A 23105-nucleotide genomic window follows, 5' to 3' on the forward strand; every position below is an offset into this window, starting at 1 on the left:
GGGGTAGGAAAACAACTATTCTGAAATACATTGAGTAATACAACATTCCCGATATTGAAGAATCTTGGCAATAAAATTGCCCAGAGTGGCTATATGGGTATGTGAAAGCAAGCTTGCGAGGGTGTCGTGTTCCTTTGTAATGTTGTTAAAGTCCCTCCTTATGCATGCATATCGTGGGCATGTAAGGAGGACATGTGCCTCTGTCTCTACTTGTTCTTGGTCACATAACTTGCAAAATCTTTGTTCCGAGAGAGAGAGAGAGAGAGAGAGAGAGCTGGCGATGGCTGCAGCACCAGCAAGCCAGGTTACTCAACCTGTAGCACCTTCCAAAAATGAAATGTCTCCAGTTTTGCAGCAGCTCAACTTGGAGTCTATCCGCACTCGCACCTGGGACCTGTTTAAGGCCATCACTTCTATCATTCAGTCGTTTAATACAATCCCACAGCATAGATGGTGCGCAATCTTTGCTTGGGGTTATGATTGATTTTCTGAAGCTGCCTAGATTTGGATACCATACATCACGGCGACGTTAAAAAGACGCATCATTTTAATAATTGAATTGAAGAAGCGCGGATGCGAGTTTATCGTTTGCTCTGCGACCCGCTGTCCATCGTTGTGACCGAAGACTTTTCGATTATGTTCGTTTTGGATCTAGACGATTACATTGAACTCAAACTTAAAGCGGATTCATATAACTTGAGAATGCTTGAGGACATATGAATTTGTGATGCAATGCACACCTTTGCTTTTCTTTGCACACTTTGTGCCCAACTTGGCCACCCATAGTCCTAGCACACAGAGGAACTGCAAAGCGGCTCGGGCCACCAGGGTTCATAAACTTTGCGGATGGAGAGCTTGTTGATCCTGGGAGTCGAGGGAGCCCAAATTTTGGGCAGTAGTTGTGTGAGTCGCACGCTTTGTGCCCAACTTGGCCACCCATAGTCCTAGCACACAGAGGAACTGCAAAGCGGCTCGGGCCACCAGGGTTCATAAACTTTGCTGATGGAGAGCTTGTTGATCCTGGGAGTCGAGGGAGCCCAAATTTTGGGCAGTAGTTGTGTGAGTCGTTCTCTCACAGGCCAAGGTTAGCAGCAACGCTGCTTATGAGCTTCTGCTTATGGCAGCACTACTGGAGGTCTAGGGTGACAGGAGTCAGCTGAAGCGGCTAGAGAGGAAGGTTACGGCAGCATGCAGTGTAGCAGCCTGGTAGAGGAGGTCTGCTGCAATATTGGGGCAGCTTGCAGCTGCAGCAAGAGCTTATTAATGAATGCTGCAATGTACAGTATACAGACAGCAACCAGCAGGCAGGGGGTGTTACGATTCTCAACTCCAAAGGGTTGACTTATAATACGATTCGTGTTCAAAAGGGGTCTATCTTACTAAATGTTATGACGGTCACTGGTCCCTTCCTCTTGAAAACAGCTGGCCTCAACTGAAAAGCTGCAAATTGGCCTGGAAAAGGCTAGGGTAGTTTTTGAACAACTTTAGACTCGCATATGTTCCCTTGTGATATGATCTCTGCTCCATTTATAACTTATTATGAATCAACGGTCATGCTGCTGAGTGGTACTGTATTAAAAAGGTTTCATGTCACTGATGCTTCTATATAATGCATATGCCGTGGTCAGAATATAAGCGTCAACTACCTGTCAGCCCTCAAATGAGGAATGCATCAGGCTTGACTTTAAGGTAAAGTCTTTTAGGGGAACGATGCCTATGGCCGGGCTTGGTAGGAAGGCGCCGGCGGTCCTAAGATCCCACAGTGATGTATGGAAATGCTTAGAAGCTCGAAATTAAAGGGATCAGTGACATTTCTATCAATTTAGTTAATGGTGTACCTAGATACAATGTATTGCTTGCCCGGCCTATCTACGAATTTGCTAGTAAAGCAAATGAAGCTTGAGTTTGATGGTGATGAATATGTTGTTTAAGACAAATTAGAGGATATGAAGGGTGTTGCAAGAGTAGTGAAACTCGCTGTTTTTGAAGTTCAAAGTTTTTCCATCAAATGAGAATTAGTGAAGTTGTGAGTTGATCCACGATCAAATCTGTATTTTTCATCTCAACAGGAGAAACATGTTTGCTGCATGAAACTTTTGATACATGGCTTTGCGGTTCATAGAACATATATTTAGGTTGCATGGCCTCCCTCAAGAGAGAGTTTGTGACAGATGCTAAATTCATGAGTGGGTTTTGGAAAGAGTTGTCTTCTCACATGGGTGCCAAGTTGATCCCAAGTACAGCTTTCCATCCCCAATCTGAGGGTTAATAAGTGGCTGCAAGAATATTTGAGGCATTTCTGTTTTGACACACAAAAGTCGTGGGATAAGTGGTTATGTTTGGCAGAATTCTGTCATTATTCTACAAGGCACACTTCCATTGGGTGTCCCCATTGGAAGCTTTAAATGGATGCCAGATCAAGCTACCTTCTACACTGAAAGATCAGCCTTTCCTTAACCAACATGCTCAGGAGGAGTTGGAAAGAAAGAAAGTCTATTAACGTCCATGGGAGACCAAAGATCTATGGGACAATAGAAAAGCCATCTAATACATCAGTTAGGGAGGGCACATGGCAGCTCCCTAAGAGTGCATAAAGCAACTCCACTTATCTAGAGTACCTAGATTATGTCCTGGAAAAAAACATATAGTCGGCCTTACATCATTTTAAGACTGAGAGTCTTTGGTTTTGATTTAAACTTCTTAATGATTGCTATTCCTCCACGATACACTACCCATCAACCATCCTTCCTGGAAGCCCTAACTTTGGCTAATTTCGTTGCTTTATCTTTCAGTTGAGCCTTTGTGAGTTCCGCAGATATCCATAGCTTAGTACCTTTCAGCTTATAGGATTGTCATAAAATCTTGAGACGTAAATCTTGTGAATTAAACTTAAGGATAGCATGACCTTTCCTATGGTCGATAAAGACTGTTCTAGATTCACCATCACTAGAAGTATCAGGCTTGTCATCCTTGTCAGGTATCCAATCAATGTTGTCGGGCATGGCTGCTTTGATATTTGCTAGGGTATCACTGAATGAGTCCTCTTTGTACCATCCTTCTGGGAGTCCCCCAATTCTGATTCTAAGTGCATCATCCCGTCTGGCTTCATGTTCCTTGATCTCCTGCTGAATATCAACTTTGTGACTTTTGCTTCAAACTGCACAATGACCTTCTGTTTGGCCGTCCATATTTCATTACGAACTAAATCCTTGACTATGGAGACTAACTAGGGGGTAGGGGGGGGAGCCTTACAAGACTTCACAACCTCATCAATCACTGCCTGTTTGCCAGGCCCTTCTAGAACCTGAAGTCGAGCCTTTTAGCTCCAACCTTAACTCTCTGACTGTTTGCTGCAAAGGACAAATCTGTTCATGTTGCCCAATGATGGGTAGCTTTGAACTTGCTTGTTGGTAGTTGCGTGCAAACGGAGAGGGCGTTAATGGCTGTCACTGTCGCATATTGTGCCTTGGTTGAGGTTGCCGGGGTTGAGGGGGAATTTCGAGGAAAGAGTTGGCCATTCCATGCTGGCCATATCTGAGTACCCCCAAAGCTGAAGCTAACCCCTAGACTGGGCCTGGGGTTCAGCCCAGCCTGGGGTGACGTGGAGACGACGGGCTGACGAAGACTGGCTGGCTGGGGGCCAGTAACGCTAGGGGTGGAGGCTAGGGTTGATGGCGTTGGCGGCTAGGGTAACGATCGGAGGGCAGCCTCACAGGCCTATGAGACAATCTACAATCTAGAAAGTAACTCATACAAGCCACTGTGGGCTGAGCAAGGGCTCGCTAAGGCCCTTGCACACACACACACACACACTTTTTTTTTTTTTTTGGTAAACCCACGAGAGGTATATTATCAGCAAGATTTACATGAGGGTCTCAAAAAACAGAGAGCCTCAACAGGAAATCAAAAGCAAAGGGAAACTATTTCCAGGCATGACTGAGGAAGATCTCCTTGATGGCAAGCATCATAGATAGATTGCCGTAGGGAGAGTCTGAAATATTCATAAGATTGCAAGAACGGATTCCCATCTCATGTTGTGATCCTGCCATATGGTCCAAAAAGCCCAATATCTGACCCAGTACAAAAATAAAGAGTAATGGACCAAGGTTGTAGGAAGTCTGCCAAAAAGCCAAAAATGTTTCCCAAAAGGAGAGTTAGGGAAAAACACACACACACACACACACACACACACACACACACACACACACACACACACAGAGTCTATTAATGTCCACGGGAGACCAACAGGTCCACGGGACAGCAAGAAACCATGTAGTACATCTGCTTTAGGGAGGGCACATGGCAGCTCCCAGGGAGCGCGAAAGCAACCCCAATTTATTTAGAGTATCTACATAATAGTCTGAAAGAGTAATCAACCATACAGCAGTTTAAGACTGAGAGTCTTTTGGCTTGGATTTAAACTCTTTGATTATTGCTACGCTTTCACGGTAAACTGTCCATTTCCCATTCTTTCTGGCAGCCCTGACTTTAGCCAATTCAGTTGCCTTATTCTTGAGTTGAGCTTGTGTAAGCTCCTCAGCTATCCATACTTTGGTACCCTTCAGCTTGTAAGTTTGTCAGAGGAGCTTGATCCGCCTATCAATGTAAGGATGGCATGACTTTTAGAATGTTCAATAGAAGCTGGCCTTGAATCACCATCATTCTCCTCATCACAATCCATCCATTCAATGTTGGGCAAGGCTGCTTTGATCCTTGTCAATATTTCACACTGTGTCCTCCTCTTTGAGCCAATCTTCTGGGAGTCCCCCTATTATGATCTTCAGCGTGTTATTACGTCTAGCTTCATGTTCTTTAATCTCTGCTTGAATATCAGCTTTTCTTGCTTTGGTGTCCACTTCCACAATCAATTCCTTCTTAGTGGTCTGTACTTCAGTGTGAAGTAGATCTTTGACCGTAGAGACTAGCTGGGGGGAAGCGTTGTAAGATTTTACAGCCTCATCAATTACTGTCTGCTTGCCAGAGAGAGAGAGAGAGAGAGAGAGAGAGAGAGAGAGAGAGAGGAAGGGGGGGAAGCCTTGTAAGATTTTACAGCCTCATCAATTATTGCCTGCTTGTCATGAGAGAGAGAGAGAGAGAGAGAGAGAGAGAGAGAGAGAGAGAGAGAGAGCAGCACTCTATCACCATCACCGGGCAACCTCTTAGGCTGGGCCTGGGCCCTCCATTAGCTTTCAGAGGAGCATCATAGTGATCCCACACCACAACTTCCATCCTCTCCATTTGGGTCAAATATTTTTATGTACTGGTGTTTCTGTGATTATGGTTCTGTTGTATTCGTCTTCGGTGTTGATGCCCGCTTAACCCTTTTAGCTCATAGTATCAAGTTAAGTTAGTCTCATAGACCCTTTGGTCTTTCGAAGACCTTTAATAAGCTCTCTTTGTCTCCGTCTATCTCCCCCCGCCCCCCCCCTCTCTCTCTATGTGTGTGTGTGTGTGCATGTGTGCGCGCGCAGTGAAATGGACAGTTCACGTGAACAAAAGCCAGAGTGGCGAGGGATAGAAAATACAGCTCTATATGGATGAGCACTCAGAAGATCAATGACCAACACACCAAAGCATGCCTTGCCACAATGAAAGAGGTCTCTAAAATCCAGGATGTAGACATTGAGAATTTGCAAAAAAAGATAGGGGAAAACATTGAGGAAACTGTGCATAGATTGCATGTCTCCATGGAGGAGGAAAATGCAAATACAAATTGGGAATTCAGTTAGGAAAAATATAGGAAGAGATGACCCAGATATTGGATGCCAAGATTAGCCAACATGCCTTAATGATAAAGGGATCAACTTGCAAGCAGAAAATGAGATACATGTACCCAAATGGAAGAGGGTGATATCCAGCCACTTTTGAATGAGAACTAAGTACTTAAAGGAACAAATGAAAACCCTCTAAGCACAAGAGGTTAAGGGGACAAATGCATGCAAAGCACTAGAGGAATTCAAAACAGAGAATGCAAAACTCAAAAAGGGACATAGCAGCCCTACATGCCACCATGCAAGGGAAACATGAGGAATTTTTTCAGCAAATAATTGAGAGGAAAGCAAAAATGAAGGAGTGAACAGAAGTGGTCAAGAAGGGCACGTTAGCCTGCAAAAAGGAATTACTCATGATGCCTTGAAGGAGGAGAAAATAAGAAATCATAAAGCATTGAATGTCCTTGTCAGAGACCTAATAGTGGGCAACACCCCGATGGCAAATGCCAAGGCATTGATCACCAAGATGGGTGTCAACCTCACCTTTGAAGGGGCTTGTAGAGTAGGCAAGGCTGACGCGCCGATGAGACCTATGGTTGTGAGGCCAGACAACAACAGATAGGTCCACCTTCATGAGCATGAGTGTAGCCTTGAACGGGACAAGGACATATCTGAATTCACATGCTTTTGCAGCAAGAACATTGTATAGAGGGGATGGTTCGCGTTACGACAGCAAGGCAGGAAGGGAAATGGGCTGCATACAGGAATGGCAAAGTAATTATACGAGAGAGGGTAGAAGGGAAGAGAGAGGAGAGGATGCAGACAGCACCTGACGGTGTCAAGTTGGTAGATGCTTTTAGAAAGAGAGTGTCATGGATGCTCCCAGGCTAGCAGATGGGAAAGAGATGATGCTGCTGTCCAAAAAGTGCAGAGAAGAGGCTGATTTCTGCATGGGAAGGGCTGGAATAGTAGAGAGAGAAAGCTTGCTAGGGAGTAATGCTTTAGAGAGAGAGTGTGTTATGGCTGCTTCCAGGCAGGGGAAGGAGGAGACGTACTGCTGCTGCTCTGGAGGAGAGAAGAGGGCTCATTTTTGCAGAGGGAAGGAGCCTAAACTGTAGAGAGAGAATTTCTGCACAGTACAGAGAGAAAGACTGGCAGAGGAGAGAGAAAGCCTGCAGCAAGAGAGAGAAGGGCTTGGAGAGGATTTGGCTGGTCCCAAAGGGTGGAGGAGGGGCTGCTGCATCAAGGGAGAGAGGGAGAGAGGCTAAAAACGAGTTTTTCTATCCAAGAATGGGAGGGGGAAGGCCTTCTTTTGTAGGCTGAGCCCCCCCCTCAGCCAAGGATAGTGTCACTCCCAAAAACCCTAAAAAAATAGAAAGTGGTCAGAATTCAATTTTGATTTCACTGACGGGTTCCTAGCAGATAGCCCTATTCATTGGCATACTCTAGGGTCACAATTGAGCCATAACTGAGCTCATTAGTTTGTCATCTTATCTTGTATCTCCATGTCTCTTTGGCATGCTTTCAGGCTCACACCCAAAGCCTGGAGACATTCTCCTAAATGGTTGTCCTAAATGGTTGCTAGGTCGGTATACAATCTGTGCATTTGATTGGTCCCATAAATCGGGTACTCAAGTGGAGTGTGATTTCCAATGTCCCTCCTAAAGGAGGTCATAACTTGGTGGGACACTAATGCCCGTAACCCCAACAGTAAGTGGATACGGTGTGAAGCCAGGTGACAAGTTGAGACATAGGGGCCACACAGGATGCAGAGACGGATCAAGGCACGCATGATGGAGGTTCATTCCATCACAGAAGGGGATTGCTTCAGTCGAGGCATCACTCTCGATATGGCTCATTGGATACAGAGCACGAAGGCCGCACCTTCCGCCTCAGCGAGAGACGACCCGGTAACCGATATGAGATATTTTTGCAGCTCATAGGAGAGCCTCCATGGCATTTGGTTATGTGTTTTGACTTTGAAATTGAGTCTAGTTTTAGAGTACTGAGTTTGGTTTAGTATAATACTCAGCAAAGGGCCTTAGCGAGCTCTCTGCTTCAGCCCACAGTGACTTGTATGAGTTACTCTGTGATTGCGCTTTATCTGTGGATGCTCGTTTAGTAGCTCCACCCTCACAGCTTGCTTGTGTGAGGATTTTCACAGTCTCATAGACCCATCGGTCTTCCGAAGACTTTAATAAAGTTTCTTTCTTTCTTTCTTTCTACACACACACACATGCACGTGCACACATTTTTATATTTATGCAATTATATACGTATATATATATATATATATATATATATATATAGAGAGAGAGAGAGAGAGAGAGAGAGAGAGAGAGAGAGAGAGATATACATACGTATAAGAAAATGCGAAGAGGATCCTCCAAACCATAATCAATATCCAAACATGAAGGTACAGGTTGCTCCATATCCCACAAAATACAAATTCGGATATCTCTGCTGAAGACCAAAAAATCCCGCTTCGGAAGATGCAATACTCTCCCCAAAAGAGCTGCAATAGAGGATATATGCGGGAAGAGAGGTACTGGCAAGGCTTTTAAGGTGACCCATATAGGGCAATAATGAATGAGATTTTGAGCCGGGTCGAAAAGTGGGTCCTAAGGCATGACATGAGCAAAATACCCACCTCCGTGGACACCTGCCATAGTAACTAGCTGATAAATTGTCTCCACATCAACACAATCAGCATAATAAAAGCCCCTACCTAGAAAAACAAAGGAGTTGAATTTATTTGCTCCAACGGCTGCTGTCGACCATGCACGTAGCATAGGTGCTGTCATAACTCGTCCCATAAAGTAAAGACAAATACCGAGTTGTTGTCCCTCAGAAAGACTATGCAGCAAGGATTCAGAGGAAAGAACCCGGCGCATAGAAGAACCCGAGACCTGATTGTGAACAAAGGACTCCTTGCATATAGAACGGAGGAGATCCAAATTTGTGGACGTAGAAGGAAAACTGCCAGATGCAAAACACTGGGTCTTCTCATGCTGCTGAGAAGTACAAAAGTTAGCAGGCCGCTTCAGAGTTCGTGCTGTAGTAGGAGACTGGAAAATGAACGGGGCCTCTGAAGCAGGAGCGGAGCAAACAGCTGGTAGAAGGTTGGAGGCTGGAAACGAAAATTCAGAAGAAGCGACAGTGGTAGTATGCATGACGACAGGGTACGTTGAAGATGAAGGAGCATGCGATGAAAGTCCAAACTGGAAAAACGAAGAAACGACAGGCTTGGGAGATGAAGGAAAAGAAGACACAAACTCGGCTGGAGACTCATGAGACGAAGGAACAGACAGAAATGGAAAAGAAGACGCAGAGCCTTGCGCCATCTCGAACCTCCTCTTCCACACACACACACACACACACACACACACACACACACACACAGAGAAGCTTCTTTGTGCTCATGGTCACTTACATAGGGATTGGTTTTCCAAACTCATGGTCACTTACCTAGGGATTGGTTTTCCAAAGTAAAGTTGGAGAATGCTAAGAATGTATTCATCTAGATTACCAGACTGTAAGTGTGATGCTGACCCGGCTTTTCAAAATGGTTTCAGAGTACGGTTGTGGACGATTTCATTCCTATATTGTTGTAGCTGAAAGTGATGCTGTGTTTTTCATCATCAGGTCTGAAGTGCTTGGCCAATTCTCTATGGTAAATGTTGAATTGCTGAATCTAGTTGAAGATATCAAACCAATCCTGAAGATGTTTGTTGTTCATCCCAAGAATGTGAATGCAGACAATGCTTCAAGTAAGTGTCTTTTCTTAAATTTATCTTTTCAATCTGAAGCCATGGTTGATCCTGCAAGGGTCCTAGAAATTAATTGACTGAAGATATCATGTAATTCAATATTTTTAGTTGGGTGCAAATATTGTGGTTCTATTTTTTTCAGACTTCTATTTCATCTGGGAATGCAGACTTACCTATCATGCTGTCCTCCAAACTATTGCCGGAAATGGAATCGGAGGAGGCGTCTTTGAGGGAACAAATTTTAGCAGGAGTTTCTAATCTTCCATTACAGTCACAGACAGAGAAGCTTCAGGTAAACAAAGATTCTTATGTTTTGTAGGAAAGTCAATCACAACCAGATGGAAACAAGGATGCTGAAATGTGTTGTACAATTCATTGTCTTACAATTGTATAATAAAACAGTAATGCCATTAAGTTCAAGACAAGACATCTTGGTGTGCTCAAACATTCGTTGTATCCCTTTCTGAATAGTATGACTTTGAAAAGTTTTGCGTTTCAATGTCTCATCTCTGAAACGTTTTGCCCCTGGAGCAAAATGTGTCTTAAAAATGTCTACTTTGCTCTGCATAGATTTTCTATATAGGTTTAACATTTATATATTCAAATAAATGTAATTTGCATACATTATCATGTGGAAGTACGTCATATCGTTATATGTGTATACACGCAATAGTTTTACATACACACCTTATCACACATTATAAGAAAGTATCCTTATTAGACATAAGATGCAAAGTCAAGCAAGCACTTGTTGTGACCTAGGTATTGTTGTTGTCGAGCTTCTAAGAAATCATCTAGTTAATCATCCAACTGACTTGATAGTTGCATAGCTACTAGAATTTTTTGAGGTATATAAGGCTTGAATAATCTGGTTGCATAGCTAGAATTTTATGAGGAATACAAGGCTTGAATAATCTGTTTGAGAACTAAAGCAACAAGCATTGTTGCAGTTGATAGCTAACTTTCAAGTGACGTTTCAGAACATAGTCGTAAATCACAATTGGCAATGAGGTAGCCGCGTATGTATGTGGGTGAGTGTGTAGAGCAACCAGGCTTTGGGACAAGTGTTTAGAAACCTTGCCATGCATAGTCTATGGCGAGAGGTGATTAAACGAAGAACAAATGCACAAAGTTAAGAGTTAAGCACTCAAACAGTAGTATCAATGGTTTTTTTATAGTGCTCAAGCGGCATTGTTTTCATATTGTAATTTGATTTTCTGAATAGCGTGCATGGCGAAGTAAATATTGACTTTGTGTGGCATCAATATTGGCATAGACAACACAGTACATCATTTGGAAATGGAAGGCCTGGCTTTTATAAAGCCTTGCATATTGATAGTTTTATAATAGAGTGACTTGTCATGAATAAATTTGTGACAAAGATGATAGGGCACGGAAGATCTTGCCTGGGGGTAGGTGGTAGGTCGCAGGATGTGGTGGATCTATGTTACATAATCAGAACAGTTGCAAGTATGAGGCAAACTTATCGTCCTACACAATTGTGAGAAGTCTTCCAGATTTAGATAAAATTTGGGATTTCCCATGATATGGCATGTTATAACATATAGACAGTCTCGATTAAAAGGAATTGTTTGATGGTGGCCACATGAGAATTACTAAAAAAAAAACATTAGTGGGGCAAAACAGGGCTTGCTGTGGCCCTGTTTAGCCCCACTAATGTTTTTTTAAAGTTCTGTTAATCGTCACTATATAGCGACGTTTACCAGTGTCGCTATATAGCGACGTTTACCAATGTCTCTATATAGTGACGTTTATTAGCGTCGCTATATCGCGACGCTTATATAGCGATCGTTCTTTTTCGACGCTTATACCAACGTAAATAACGACCTTTGCACTCATCCAAAAAAAAAGAGTGTAAAAACGTCTGTATTTTCATCAGAAAAGGGCCTATGCTTTGTATTGTTTGTGCATGCAAGGTCGCTATGTAGAGAATGCCATTGGCCAATGGATAAAAGATCAAATGTGCCTGCCTGCTATGGCTATCTACTTTGATTCTTATCTGTAAGAGTGATGAAATGAATTTGTGGTGAGGTCCAAACAAGAATCTTATAGGATTCATTAAATTAGTACTCTAGTGAACATTGAAGAGTTGTGTATGAGTTGAAGACACTCTATTGCTCAAGGTTTAGCCAACTAAATCTAATCTTGGGATAGACTTGACTATTCTTGTATAGGTGGACAAAGATGGCAAATACTGATAAAGAAATTTGGGGTAAGGTTATCCCATGTTAATCTATGTAGTTTTAAAATTTGGGGTAAGGTTATCCCATGTTAATCTATGTAGTTTTAAGACTATAAGGCAGCATTCTATTTTATGGAATATGCATAGTATGAATAAGTTCTATGTATGATGAGTGAGTGAAATCTCCATCCTTCAAAATATTGGAATAAACAATTCAAACTAGCAACACACATTCTCATTCTAAAATGTACCTCCTTTTTTTGTTTTGTGGACATGACATTGTTGGTTGTATGTGTTGCCATTATGATGGGATTGTTGTATTTGCAGTTTTGACGCGATACAGTTTATTCTCAAAATTGTTGAACTCTGATTGCGTTTTTGTATCCTTATTGAGACAGATGATTGCAAGATGTTCTTCCCTTAATATATTTCATGTTTGGTATGGAGAAAGTTAAAGACATGTTTGGTATGGAGAAAGTTAAAGACGAAGGGATTTCACATGCTTTGTTACTTCTGTAATTAATTTACTACAGGATAAAGCAACATGTATTTCTTTCCCAAGACTTAGTAAGAGCTCAAGTTTTGCTTTATGCGGTACTGGAAAGCTCCATACCTGTTCCTGCATGACAAACTTAACCCATTGCATAGGGCTGACATGTTGGGAAATTTGTCTTTTTCCCTTAGACTACAAAATGTGAGATTCTGCTTTGAAAACTTTATGGATATTGTTGAACAATGCAACAGCTGCATATCAATACCATTCAGCACTGTGCTTCTCGTTTCACTTATAGTGAATAGTTTTGTTCTCTTTCATGCACTGTGTGCTCTGTTATGGTGATGCATTTAAACATAGACAAACAAACAAAATAATCAAATATAAATATACAAAGATAAATATAATCAGAAATAAATTTATGATTATAACTAGAAGAACATATGATACAAATACCAATGCAAATTTGCTCTGATGGTTTATGTAGAGGCAAATCGAAGCAGTAAGGAATGCTTGTGAGGTTGCAGAAAAACAGCTTGCTGAAAATCGGAAGATTTATGGTTTGGGGTCTCGCCAAGTTCCAGCAATCATTCCTCCTCTCGACAAAGCTCAGGCAGCTAAGATTGCTGAGCAAGAGAAGCTTCTTCGTGCAGCTGTTAATGTGGGTGAAGGTATGTGAATGCAGTACCTAGACGGACTCATGCATGAAATTGTTGTATGCCATTGCCTTATTGAAGATGTATTAAATGGTTTTCTTGTTTCTTTAAGAGAGAGAAATTGAGTGAGCTTTCAGATGGGACCTATTTCTTGTCGATCGGGTCACTGGGGTTCGAGATATGTAATTAAATGAGTTGGCGTAGGAAGTTTCTATGTATGGAGAGAGAGAGAGACATCTCCTCTCAGCTCATGAGACCTATCAGTGGAGCGGTTTAGATGGCACCTCAAATGTTGTAGCCAGGGTGTCTTGGGAGACCCTCATTCTCCCCATAGGAGAAGGAGGTCTCAATATTATTGACCCGAACTTGCATTGTATGGCCTTGCTCTGCAAGTTCGTAGTACCTGGATTGATGCCTGGATAGAAGCCTTGGAAAGATTTTTTCTCACGCAGAATTCATTCTTGTACTCCATCTCATGGGGGAGATTAGATGGACAGCATTGGATGGAATTTTACTTCAGCCATCTCAAATCTCCCTCTTCCCCTCTCATGGCTGCTATTCTGAAAGCTGGGGCTGCTTCCTCTCGTGAAGAAATTCACAGGCAGCCAATCATGTGGAATGACGTGATTTTTGGATGACCATGGCAGTTCACTTGGAGTGTCAAATTATATACAGTGGTCTAGGAGAGGGGACCTGCTTCTACAGTAGGTGCCTGACAGGCCTTTAGGAGATTTCCAGAGGATGAGAGACTTCTAGCAGTTGGCCACCTCAGAGGGAGTAGAGTCAGGATACAACAGATAGAGGTAGCCATTCCGCCAGAGTGGATTGACACAGATGACATGCTGATCACAGAGTCCACTTGATGGGGAGCGTTCTTAGGGACGGGCATTCCGTTATAGATTATTGCCTTGCTGGATGCACATGAGGATACCCTAGTCTTTGATGTTCAGTCGGGAGGCAGACTTAACCAGATCTTTTGATGATATTCTTTTGGAGGTTGCCTTTCAGCCTATTAGGATTGCAGGTTTCATGGAGTGGGGCAAGGACTCAGAGTGGTATCTTGACCCCGATCCTCTTCTCCTTGCGCTGGGGTCTTGGAGACTCTGGTTATATGGTGGTTCTCCTATTAGGTTCTTGCAGTGGGACCTAGGGGAGTGGGAATGGATTGATGAGGGGCACTGAGAGAAGAGCTTCCCCTTCTTTCGCTATATAGTCAGAAATGCCCGGAGATTTCAGCTCAGCAGTAGAGGTTGGAAGCCCTCCAGAACCCCTGATTGGGATAGTTTTTAAATTTTTGCAATTGTGCGAGAAACTTTTAGCATAGGCTCTAGAAATCCCTCAGGAATAGAAAGATTGCTCTTTGCTTTTGGCTTTCTATTTATGGAGGGATTGCAGTGAACTTGTGGAGATCTAGCTGACCCTACTTGTCCTTGTTGCCACATTGCAGTTGAATCAGTACAACATTGCCTTTAGGAGTGCAGACAGGCTAGGACGATCTGGAAAGGTGTTGCTAGGACTTTTAGTATCTTTCGCACAGCACCTTTCTATATGACTTGGGGTTCAGTAGCTTGGTTATCTCTTATTGGCCCACAGGTGTTTTTCGAGGGACAGGATCCAGATCTAGCTCTCATTGTACGGCGACACTCAGTGGAGTCTTGTTCCCTCCAGGATGTTCATTTCACTCCTTTTAGAGCTGCTCATGCCTCAGTAGACACGTCTTGGGAGATTCTGGCTAGCATTGCAGCTTGCCATATTTAGAGAGCCAGGTGTACAGCGGCGATGGAGGGTATTTAGGTTCACCCTTCCCAGGCTATGGCCAACATTTGGATTGACACAGTACACACTCTGATGGCCAATGGGCGAGCGTGTAGGGATCCTCTAGAGCAGCCACTGCCAGGAGAGTTACTTTCTTCAGAGTTTGGAGAGGATCTCCTTTCTTCTTTGAGTTTCCCTTAGAGTTGAGGTGGCATTTTCAGCCTCCACCTTGGTTTTTTATTAGCTCCTTTTGAGTTGCTTTTTTCCTCATGCATTGCATGATGTACTCCCGCATTTGAGCTTGCTCTCGCGGTTTTCATTCATACTTAATGAAGCAATTTTCTTGAAAAAAGAAAGAGACATCTCCACAAAACTGTACTTTCATTAACACAACAAACTGTACATCCTCCAGAACTGTACATCACGACCCTTCAAGTTGCTTTTTTGCACTCTATGGGAGCTGCCATGTGCCCTCCCTAAAGGTGATGGATTAGTTGGTTATGTATTGTCCCATAGACCTGTTGGTCTCCCGTGGACATTAATAGACTTTTTTCTTTCTTTCTCGCTCCTTCACCCTTGCTTGCATCCTGAGCATGAAGCACACACAACATTTATAAATAATCTTGCTTTCAGTATTGGATAGGAGTTTATCCCTGAAGAGACAGTGATAACGACCTTTGATCTCGTAGTATACGGGGCATTTGAAAAAGAATTGCTCTGACTTGATCTCTTGGTGATCAAATATAGTGCAGATGCAACCCTCTCTAGGTATTCCCTCTGCTCAACCACTCTCAATATGGAGGTGGTGTGATGAAACGTGGAACTATCTGATCGATATATTTAAGGAGTGGGGGAGTGGATCCGTGTATATCTAGGCGGATCGATGAAGCACTCTGCTGAAATCCATAGGCAGTGGTCTCTATTGAAGTTGAGCTTCATTGGGAGCTCACGAGGTGACAACCAGGTCTTAAATGTGTGTAACTATAAGAGATCCTCTTGGATGACCTGCTTCACCTTGTGATATGTAAGCGGGATGGTGGGAGCCTTGATCTATACTAGTGCCATGGATGAGGACAACCAAGGAAGCCTAAGTTGTGTTGTGGTGCAAAGCCATACTGTCTAATGTGGTACAGATACACGATAACTTGAAACGCCACATCGAGCTGTAGTGGGGATGCTCCGAACTTAGCTAGGACTATCTGATGTGGAATTGAGGCCTTACTACGAATCATTCGTGAAAGGAACTTGAAAGAGTCAAAGAGGAGGGTTTTGGTTTGGGGTTCTTGGAAGTAAGAATGGAAGCACTATTGCTCGAGTTTGGCCAATGCGGCGTACCCCCTGCTCAATCGGGCATGTGGTGCTGGTCGTATCTTGAAGATCAGGCCACAGAGAAGGACCCCAAGTATGTGTAGGATGCAACCACCTCCACTGACAACCTCCTAGGGTGAAGTGCTTTTTATTGCATGGCTGCCCAAGAGGTGTTGAAGATCATGACCTTGGTTTAACCAAGGTTGACCTTCAGATCATGTGTCTCACAGAAAGCATGAAGTCCATCTAAGTGTTGCTGGAGACCCTCTGCTACAGAAGAGAGTAAGATGTCATCTGTTTACAGGAGAATCTTGAGCAAGGATCCTGCAATGCTTAGTTTCGAGGTGGAGTTGTCAGCGCAAAGCCTTACACTTGTCATCATACCAGCTATTGCAAGGTACTGAGCCAAGCAGCGGGGGGCGTGTAGATAGAGTGGTGTGTGAGAAAGTGTGTAGGGTGGCCTCATGGAGGGAATGTGTGATCAGGGTGGCTCAATTCTCTAAGAGCGGTATGCGGTAAATGTCTCTTAGTAAATCAGAGAGATGTGCATAGTAGTTGGGTTTTAATTTGTGCTCGAAGTGTATGCCATGGTAAATAGTGTATGTGGGTGGTATCGTAGTGTGTGACATAGACAGTGGTATGGATAAAAAATAGATTGGTATGGTCTGCCTTTGGGGATGGTGGTGAGACGGACAAGTCAGTAATATGTGAAGTAAAGGCAAGAGACCCCTGAGGTAGTCAACTAGGCCCCATGTGGGAAGCATGTGAACTTGCCTGAGGACGGTTAGTGATCCAGACCATTATAGATGATAAGATCATGTATCCTGCCCATGTCTAGTAGTGCATGTCCATAGGATGTGACTGGGGCCCTTTTGTTTGCAGAGACTCGAGACATCCCATCCTTCTCTATATCCAGCTGTGGTAGTAAGATAGAGTCATCACGGAAGTCCAGAATTGATACTTGGTGTGTACCTGTCCTTGCGTTGAGGTCCCCAACAAGGAGCACTTCCGTGTGGCTCTAGAAGTCCATGATGTCTAGGTATAGGGCTGTGTATGGTAAGGTCTCAGCCTCCTTGCGTAGGCCCCTGGCAAAATGTGAAGTCTCGGGAGGGAAATAGCAAATTGCGATGAAGATGTCTTCTTGTGGGGGCTGTTGGATCTGAACCCTTAAGAACCTGGCATGTGTGTCTCGCCTCTTGGTGGAGATCATCCCGATAAGGGATGATCGATACATTACTGCCACTCCTCTTGATCCTCAAACCCCACCTACCTCCCGACTATCTCGGTATGCTGCATCCATGTGTATCCATTGACGTACGTAGCTGCGATGTGCGCCTCCCGTCAGTAACCTTCCTCTTCAGCAGCACCTTCACCGCTTGTGAAGTTGCTGTTCAGCCTGTGTGCCTTGCTCATGTCCACACGAGAGAAAGAAAGAAAGAAAGAAAGAAAGGTTACCAAAGTCTTCGAAAGGCTGAAGGGCGTATGAGGCTAAAGAATACCAAATACAATAAAAGCTAGATGATGGAGTCACTAAAGCAAGCATCCACTCCCAAGGCTGATGTTTGAGGCGAGAAGAACAGGTAGAGAAAGTACACCGTGACGCCTTTGCGGGAGCGTTGTCATCGAGAGAGAAGTCAGTGATCGGATACTGTCGATCTCAATGCGGGACATTGCTGATGCTTAATTTGGGACCCTCTCTTCGATGTGGTCTTCGAGAGGTAGCTCGCTGTCTCGCAAGCACCACTGTCACTCTTGTCGTCTGGCTCCCCAAGGTTGTCATGTCGTGCTCTGTGGATCGTGACTGCGTGACTGTGTCGTGTCCTTGGCAGCCTCTAGTCATGGTCTCTCAAGTGGAAGAATTCTGTGATCATCCACTAACTAGGTTTCAACAGGCCCTCTTGATCTTGCCTTTTGAGCTCGAAGAAGTTAATCTCTAAGTTGCTATGCCAGGTTGCCACTTTCACTGATCAAGATGGGTCAAGAAAATTCAGAGTGGTTGAAAATCCACTAAGCAGTCGTATCTCATAGTACATGGGGCATTTGAATGCAAAATGCTCCTCTGACTCAACCTCCTACATGTCACGTAAGGTGCAGATTGTCCCTCATGTGGGATGCCGTCTGGTCGTCTTTTCTCAACGTGCACACGCACACGCACACGCACGCGTGTAGTTGGTGAGAGGACACTCGGAACTGACGAAGCAAGATCCTCAAGGTAGGTGGGAGACACATGCGATTATAGCTGGGGGATTGATAAATCCCTCCCCCAAGATTTGCAGGCTATCATTGGTGTAGAAGCTGAGTTTTATTGAAAGCTCTGGCTAGGCCTTGCATGTGGAGCTGTAGGAGATCCTCTCTAACGATTTGGTTCACCCTGATGAAGGTTGCGCGGGATGGACAGGGCCTCAAGTCTATACTGAAATGATGGCAATCTGTCTATATGGAGTTCTAGGCCTGTGAACCATTTACATGTCCGAGCGTACCAATTCCTCTCTGCAGCTAGTGCCATGGACAGCAAGCAGCCTGCTTGGACCTGATGTCATGGTGCCAAAGTCCCTAACTCGATGGAGGCACATGACCATCTGAAAGATGCATCAATTTGTAAGGGAATTGCTCCAAGCTTTGCTAGCAAGATATGGTTTGGGACCGATGACCTGCTGTGGATCATCCGTTCAAGAAGTAAAACCTGTATTCTCTCCACTTTGGACCAGTTTGCCTTTGATAGATCAAGGGATGCTCTACATCCTGGCTAGAGTACCCTGAAAAGTCTAGATCAGAATGAAAAACACTCTAGTTTCTTAACTGATTCTGGCTTGATTGTTTGTGGAATTCTGTAGTTTAGAATTATATTGTGCTGGATCCTAAAGAAGTAGATGTTATGTAAGGATTAATGCTAAAAAATGTCTGTGCATATCATTAAATGGGAAAGGAGGGAACCACTTATAGTTTCAGAGTCTTTGGCAAGTACTCTTTGCTTTCCACCTGGATGTCGAAGGTCGTCGGCCTAATAGAATTTCCTGGATAAGACCCATTGGTTACCTGAATGATTGGGTTGCTTCAACCAGGTTTGTTTGTATTCAAAACTTGTCTTTGATGGTGAATTCCGCAGGCATTGGAAGTTGATGAAAGAACCAGTGTAGATTCTCTACTGTTTGGACTAATCAGTGGCTATGGATTATGCAGAATCAGTTTGTATTACTTAACCAGTGTCCTAAAGAATAGCTTTCAGTCTTACCACAGTGTCCTTGGTATGTAGGGCTACACCTGCTCCCAAGTGAGCGTCAGCATCCCATTTCTCTTCCTCCGCACTTGGTCACCGCCCTTCCCTCGGGTGATGGAGGAGCTGCAACATACCCGGGTACAGGTTGTGACTCTTCTGTGTTGAGTCTCTTTGTAATGAGTGTGGAACAAACTAATGTGGAAGGAGGAACGATTGTATGAATGTCTTCTTAATGTTTACAATTTTACGTTGACAAGCCTATTGGAATCCTGCACTATAATAACAGCTCAATTGCCTGTTCATTTTAAAGGAATTTCAAAGGGTGTTCCCTTATCACAATCCTTGACAATGGGGACGCTAGCTGGGACTCCGCAACAGGTTTGTTATGCACCATGGATGGAAGTTGTGATGATGTTTCTGTTGATCACCTTTTTTATAACGATATGCACTTCACAAATTTTCGTTTTGGGTGTATTGTTTCCTGCAGGTTGCTGCTGCTCAGATTTTGAACCGTTCCGCAGCCTCACCTATGCCTATTCTAAGTGGCAACACACTCGATGGTGCATCTGCATCCCCCATGCAATATGCAAACTCTCCTAGATCAGGCAACACTGTGTTGAATGAGGCTTCACCACAGCAGCAGCAGCAACAATCGCTCCTTCAAAGGCAAAAAGTACAGCAAATACAGAAGCAACAACAGTTGCAGCAACAACAGCAACAGCTTAGACAGCCTGCAACACCTCCAATTGCGCAGGTGGCAGGTCTCAGACATTTGCATCAAGCATCCTGTTATGTTATATGATATATGCAATTTTGTGGGATTATATACATAGCATTGACTTGTGTTTGTTTTGTCTTGTATGGTTGTGTATATATGTAAGGTCAAAGTCTTGACTGAAATGTTCTTGTTAGCATGTTTTTGGTATGTGAATACTTTCTTTCCTTTTAGTTTGCTTTGGCCAGTATGTACTGATAAAGCTTCTAATCAGCACATTTGATGCTGGGAAAAATATCAAATGCATAGCATATTTGCACAGAGTAATCTTGTTATGTATCAGCACCAATCTATCGCTTTGTATTATTTCTAAATTTTATGTTTTGTATGCAATTCACACGAATACTGGTGTATTCATATTTGGACAACCTTAATCATATCTTGGCCTCTGTCATTTTGTCACCTACTGTCTGGGTTTGGTTCTATTCGTCTAAGTATCGATTAAAGGTCAGTTTATGGTCTATTAGATCTTAGTTGAGCTCATTGGTCAATTAGGTCCTGGTTGAGTGTAAATTGCTATTTTCTAGTTGACATCATTGAGCACAGAAATAGGGACATTAAACAGTTTTGTGGATGTCTTTATGTCCATGGATCATAGAGGATTTTTCTGGTATTCTTCTTAGTTTCTAGTATGGTAGATCTATTTTGGTTTCAGACACTGTAAAGGTGAGACTGCTACTAAGTGCATTTTGGTAAAGATTCAAAGTCACACCAAAGGTTGAGTAAAATAAGCGCGAACTGAATCCCGTGGACACATAATTTAAGGGTTGGAAACACTCTAGACAATATAAATCGTGAGTGGTTGAAGAAGCTGACCTGAATAGTAGGCGCTTGGATTTCTAAATTTTATTTTTATGAAATCACAACAAAATTTGTTTTGTTCTGAGAGGTGACAAATGAATTGCCTCTGAGAAAGCTAAAATATGCTTGTCTTTAGAGTTAGTATGACACCATCAAACTATGTGTGAAAGGCTTAAGAGAATAAGCTAGAGATTCTAACAAGCATGGCAAAGGAGCATGATCGGTGCATAGTTACCAATAAACAGTGCTCGTTTGTTTTGTTCTGAGAGGTGACAAATGATCTGCCCTCGAGAAAGCTAAAATATGCTTGTCTTGAATAGAGTTGGTATGAGACCATCAAATGATTTGTGAAAGGCTTGAGAGGAAGAGCTAGGGATTGTAACAAGATCTTCTGGTAGTGTAAAGGAGCATGATCAGTTCATAGTGACCAATAAACAGTGCTCCCCTCTTCAAATGGAGGCAAAAGCCAGAAGGCCTTGGAATACTTAGGACACTAGCCACCTTTGGGGCGACAATGAACATTTGACCCGAAACCATGTCCCCCAACCCCACGAGAGGTGACAAATGAGCTGCCTCCGAGAAAGTTAAAAAAATGTTTTTCTTGAATAGAGTTGGTATGAGAGCATCAAATGAGATCTTTTGGTAGTGCAAAGGAGCATGATCAGTGCATAGTGCCAATAGGCACTTTTCCCCTTTTCAAATGGAGGCAAAATCTGGAAGGCCATGGAATACTTAGGATGCTAGCCACCTTTGGGGTGACTTTGAACATAGACCCAAAACCATTTCCCTTCCCTCTGCTAACCCTGCCCCCCTGCCCCCCTGCGCCCCCCGAGAAAAGAACTTTAATGCTTGCAAAAACCACCATACAAATCAGCTATTTGTGTGATGCTGATTGTGGAAGATGATGTCTTGCTAGATGGCAACAAGGGTGGCTGTTGGGGAAAGTGCTATAGAGGTCATCTCCTGATGTTACCGTAGAGAGTGAGGGCCTCTGTTGTGGCTGTGCCCCCGTGAGGATAGACTAGGGTAGGTACTGCGTGGTCCTCCTGGGCCCCATGCTGGTTCACATGCCCTTCCATGGCTGCCCTTGTGTAGGCATATCTTGCTGCACATTGGGGAGGCCTAGAGGCTGGAGGGGCATGTCAGTTGGCCCTTGATGGGCAGTAGTTCAGCCCTTATGGAGGGCAGAGTTGGGTCGGCCCTTCCTCTTGTGCAGGTCGGCTGGAGGGAAGAGGGTACAGCCCTTCTTAGAGGCTGACACACCACCTTGTGGAGGGCTAGGGGCAGTTGGCCCTAAAGCCCTGGCTGTTGGTTGCCAGGCCCTTGCTTTGGGGCCTTGTGCAGCCTCATATAGAGGGCTGTATAGGGGTTGGCCCCTAGGGCTGAGGATTGGCGCTCATGAGCTGGCTGGTCGGTGCCCTCTATGCTGGCCAACTAGGGGAGGGGCTGGGCTATATATGTGCCTCCCCTCTCCCCTCATTTCACATCTTCTAGAGCTGACTAGTCGTTCCAGCAGTGCATCTTGTGGAGCCTGGCAGAGGTGCAGAGCCAGCCCACAGCATCACCTGAGGAGCAGGGTAGTGGAGCAGTCCTTCCACTCCCCTCGTTCACCTGGCTGTTGAGTTGTGTGTTCCGAGCTCTCGAGCAGTCTGTTGTTTCCGTGGTTCCCCAATTGTAGCGGGGTTTTCTCTAGAGATCACTTGCAGTTCTCTTGTGCCTTTTCTCTCTTCTATTGTCTTCTGGTGAGGATGCGGGCTGCTGGTGGGAAGGGGAGTCATGTTGTGTATCTCAATCAAAAAGACCCTTTGCATTGCATCTCTTGATCAATGATGCCGAGTCCTCCCTTTGCCTAGGACAAGATCACCGTTTGCCAAGCAGCCCTGGCTCTAGTGTTCCTAATACCATCTGATTGCCCACAAGAAGAAGTGCACCGTGGTTAGGAGGACTGGGTTGGCCACTAATGCTTGTCTTGCTAAAGAGCGTTTGATCGAGCTTAGTGCAGTAGCTTGTGCCACCTACACTATTCCAACGGGACTATCTACTACTTTGCTGAAGTATCAAAGACATCCTTAGTACCTCGCTGCCTGGCCCCTTGGGTGGGATCCATCGGAAGCCAAGAAAGACCTCCCAATGCAAGATCTTCTAAATCTCCTTAGTTCATGAGGAAGCCGCCTAATTTGGTCCAGTTGATCTTGGCCCTAAATGCCTGACAATACACCTCTAGGGCATCTTGGAACTCCTCTAGATTCTCTGCTGTGCCCTCCACAAAAGGAGCAATGTCATCTATGGAAGTCTAGTACTCCTCCTCTTGACGAATCGGAAGTTGCATCCAAGTGAGGCTAGCTGCATGAGAGAGTGGAAAATAGCCAAGAGCCTCTGCCACGAAGAGGAAAAGAAAAGAAGCAAGGGGGAAGCC

At 44.1% G+C, this 23105-nt stretch overlaps 1 protein-coding gene across 2 annotated transcripts in view; it reads left to right on the forward strand.

Annotated features, from left to right (window-relative positions):
- The first annotated feature begins 257 nt into the window (after positions 1 to 257).
- The window catches only part of MED8 (mediator subunit 8), a 64595-nt gene continuing 41747 nt past the window's right edge, over positions 258 to 23105 (forward strand). For both annotated transcript variants that reach the window (XM_087381486.1, XM_087381488.1), the window contains exons 1-7: positions 258 to 453; positions 9357 to 9481; positions 9649 to 9773; positions 12665 to 12848; positions 19150 to 19257; positions 19424 to 19491; positions 19601 to 19867. In XM_087381486.1, coding sequence (XP_087237612.1) covers positions 281 to 453; positions 9357 to 9481; positions 9649 to 9773; positions 12665 to 12848; positions 19150 to 19257; positions 19424 to 19491; positions 19601 to 19867 — 1050 coding nt within the window. In that variant the 5' untranslated portion in view covers positions 258 to 280. The remainder of the gene's footprint in view (positions 454 to 9356; positions 9482 to 9648; positions 9774 to 12664; positions 12849 to 19149; positions 19258 to 19423; positions 19492 to 19600; positions 19868 to 23105) is intronic.

Source organism: Dipteris shenzhenensis, chromosome 11 (assembly GCF_047967505.1).
Source record: "Dipteris shenzhenensis isolate YYH24624 ecotype China chromosome 11, Dip_SZ_1.0, whole genome shotgun sequence".
Taxonomy (NCBI): Eukaryota; Viridiplantae; Streptophyta; class Polypodiopsida; order Gleicheniales; family Dipteridaceae; genus Dipteris; species Dipteris shenzhenensis.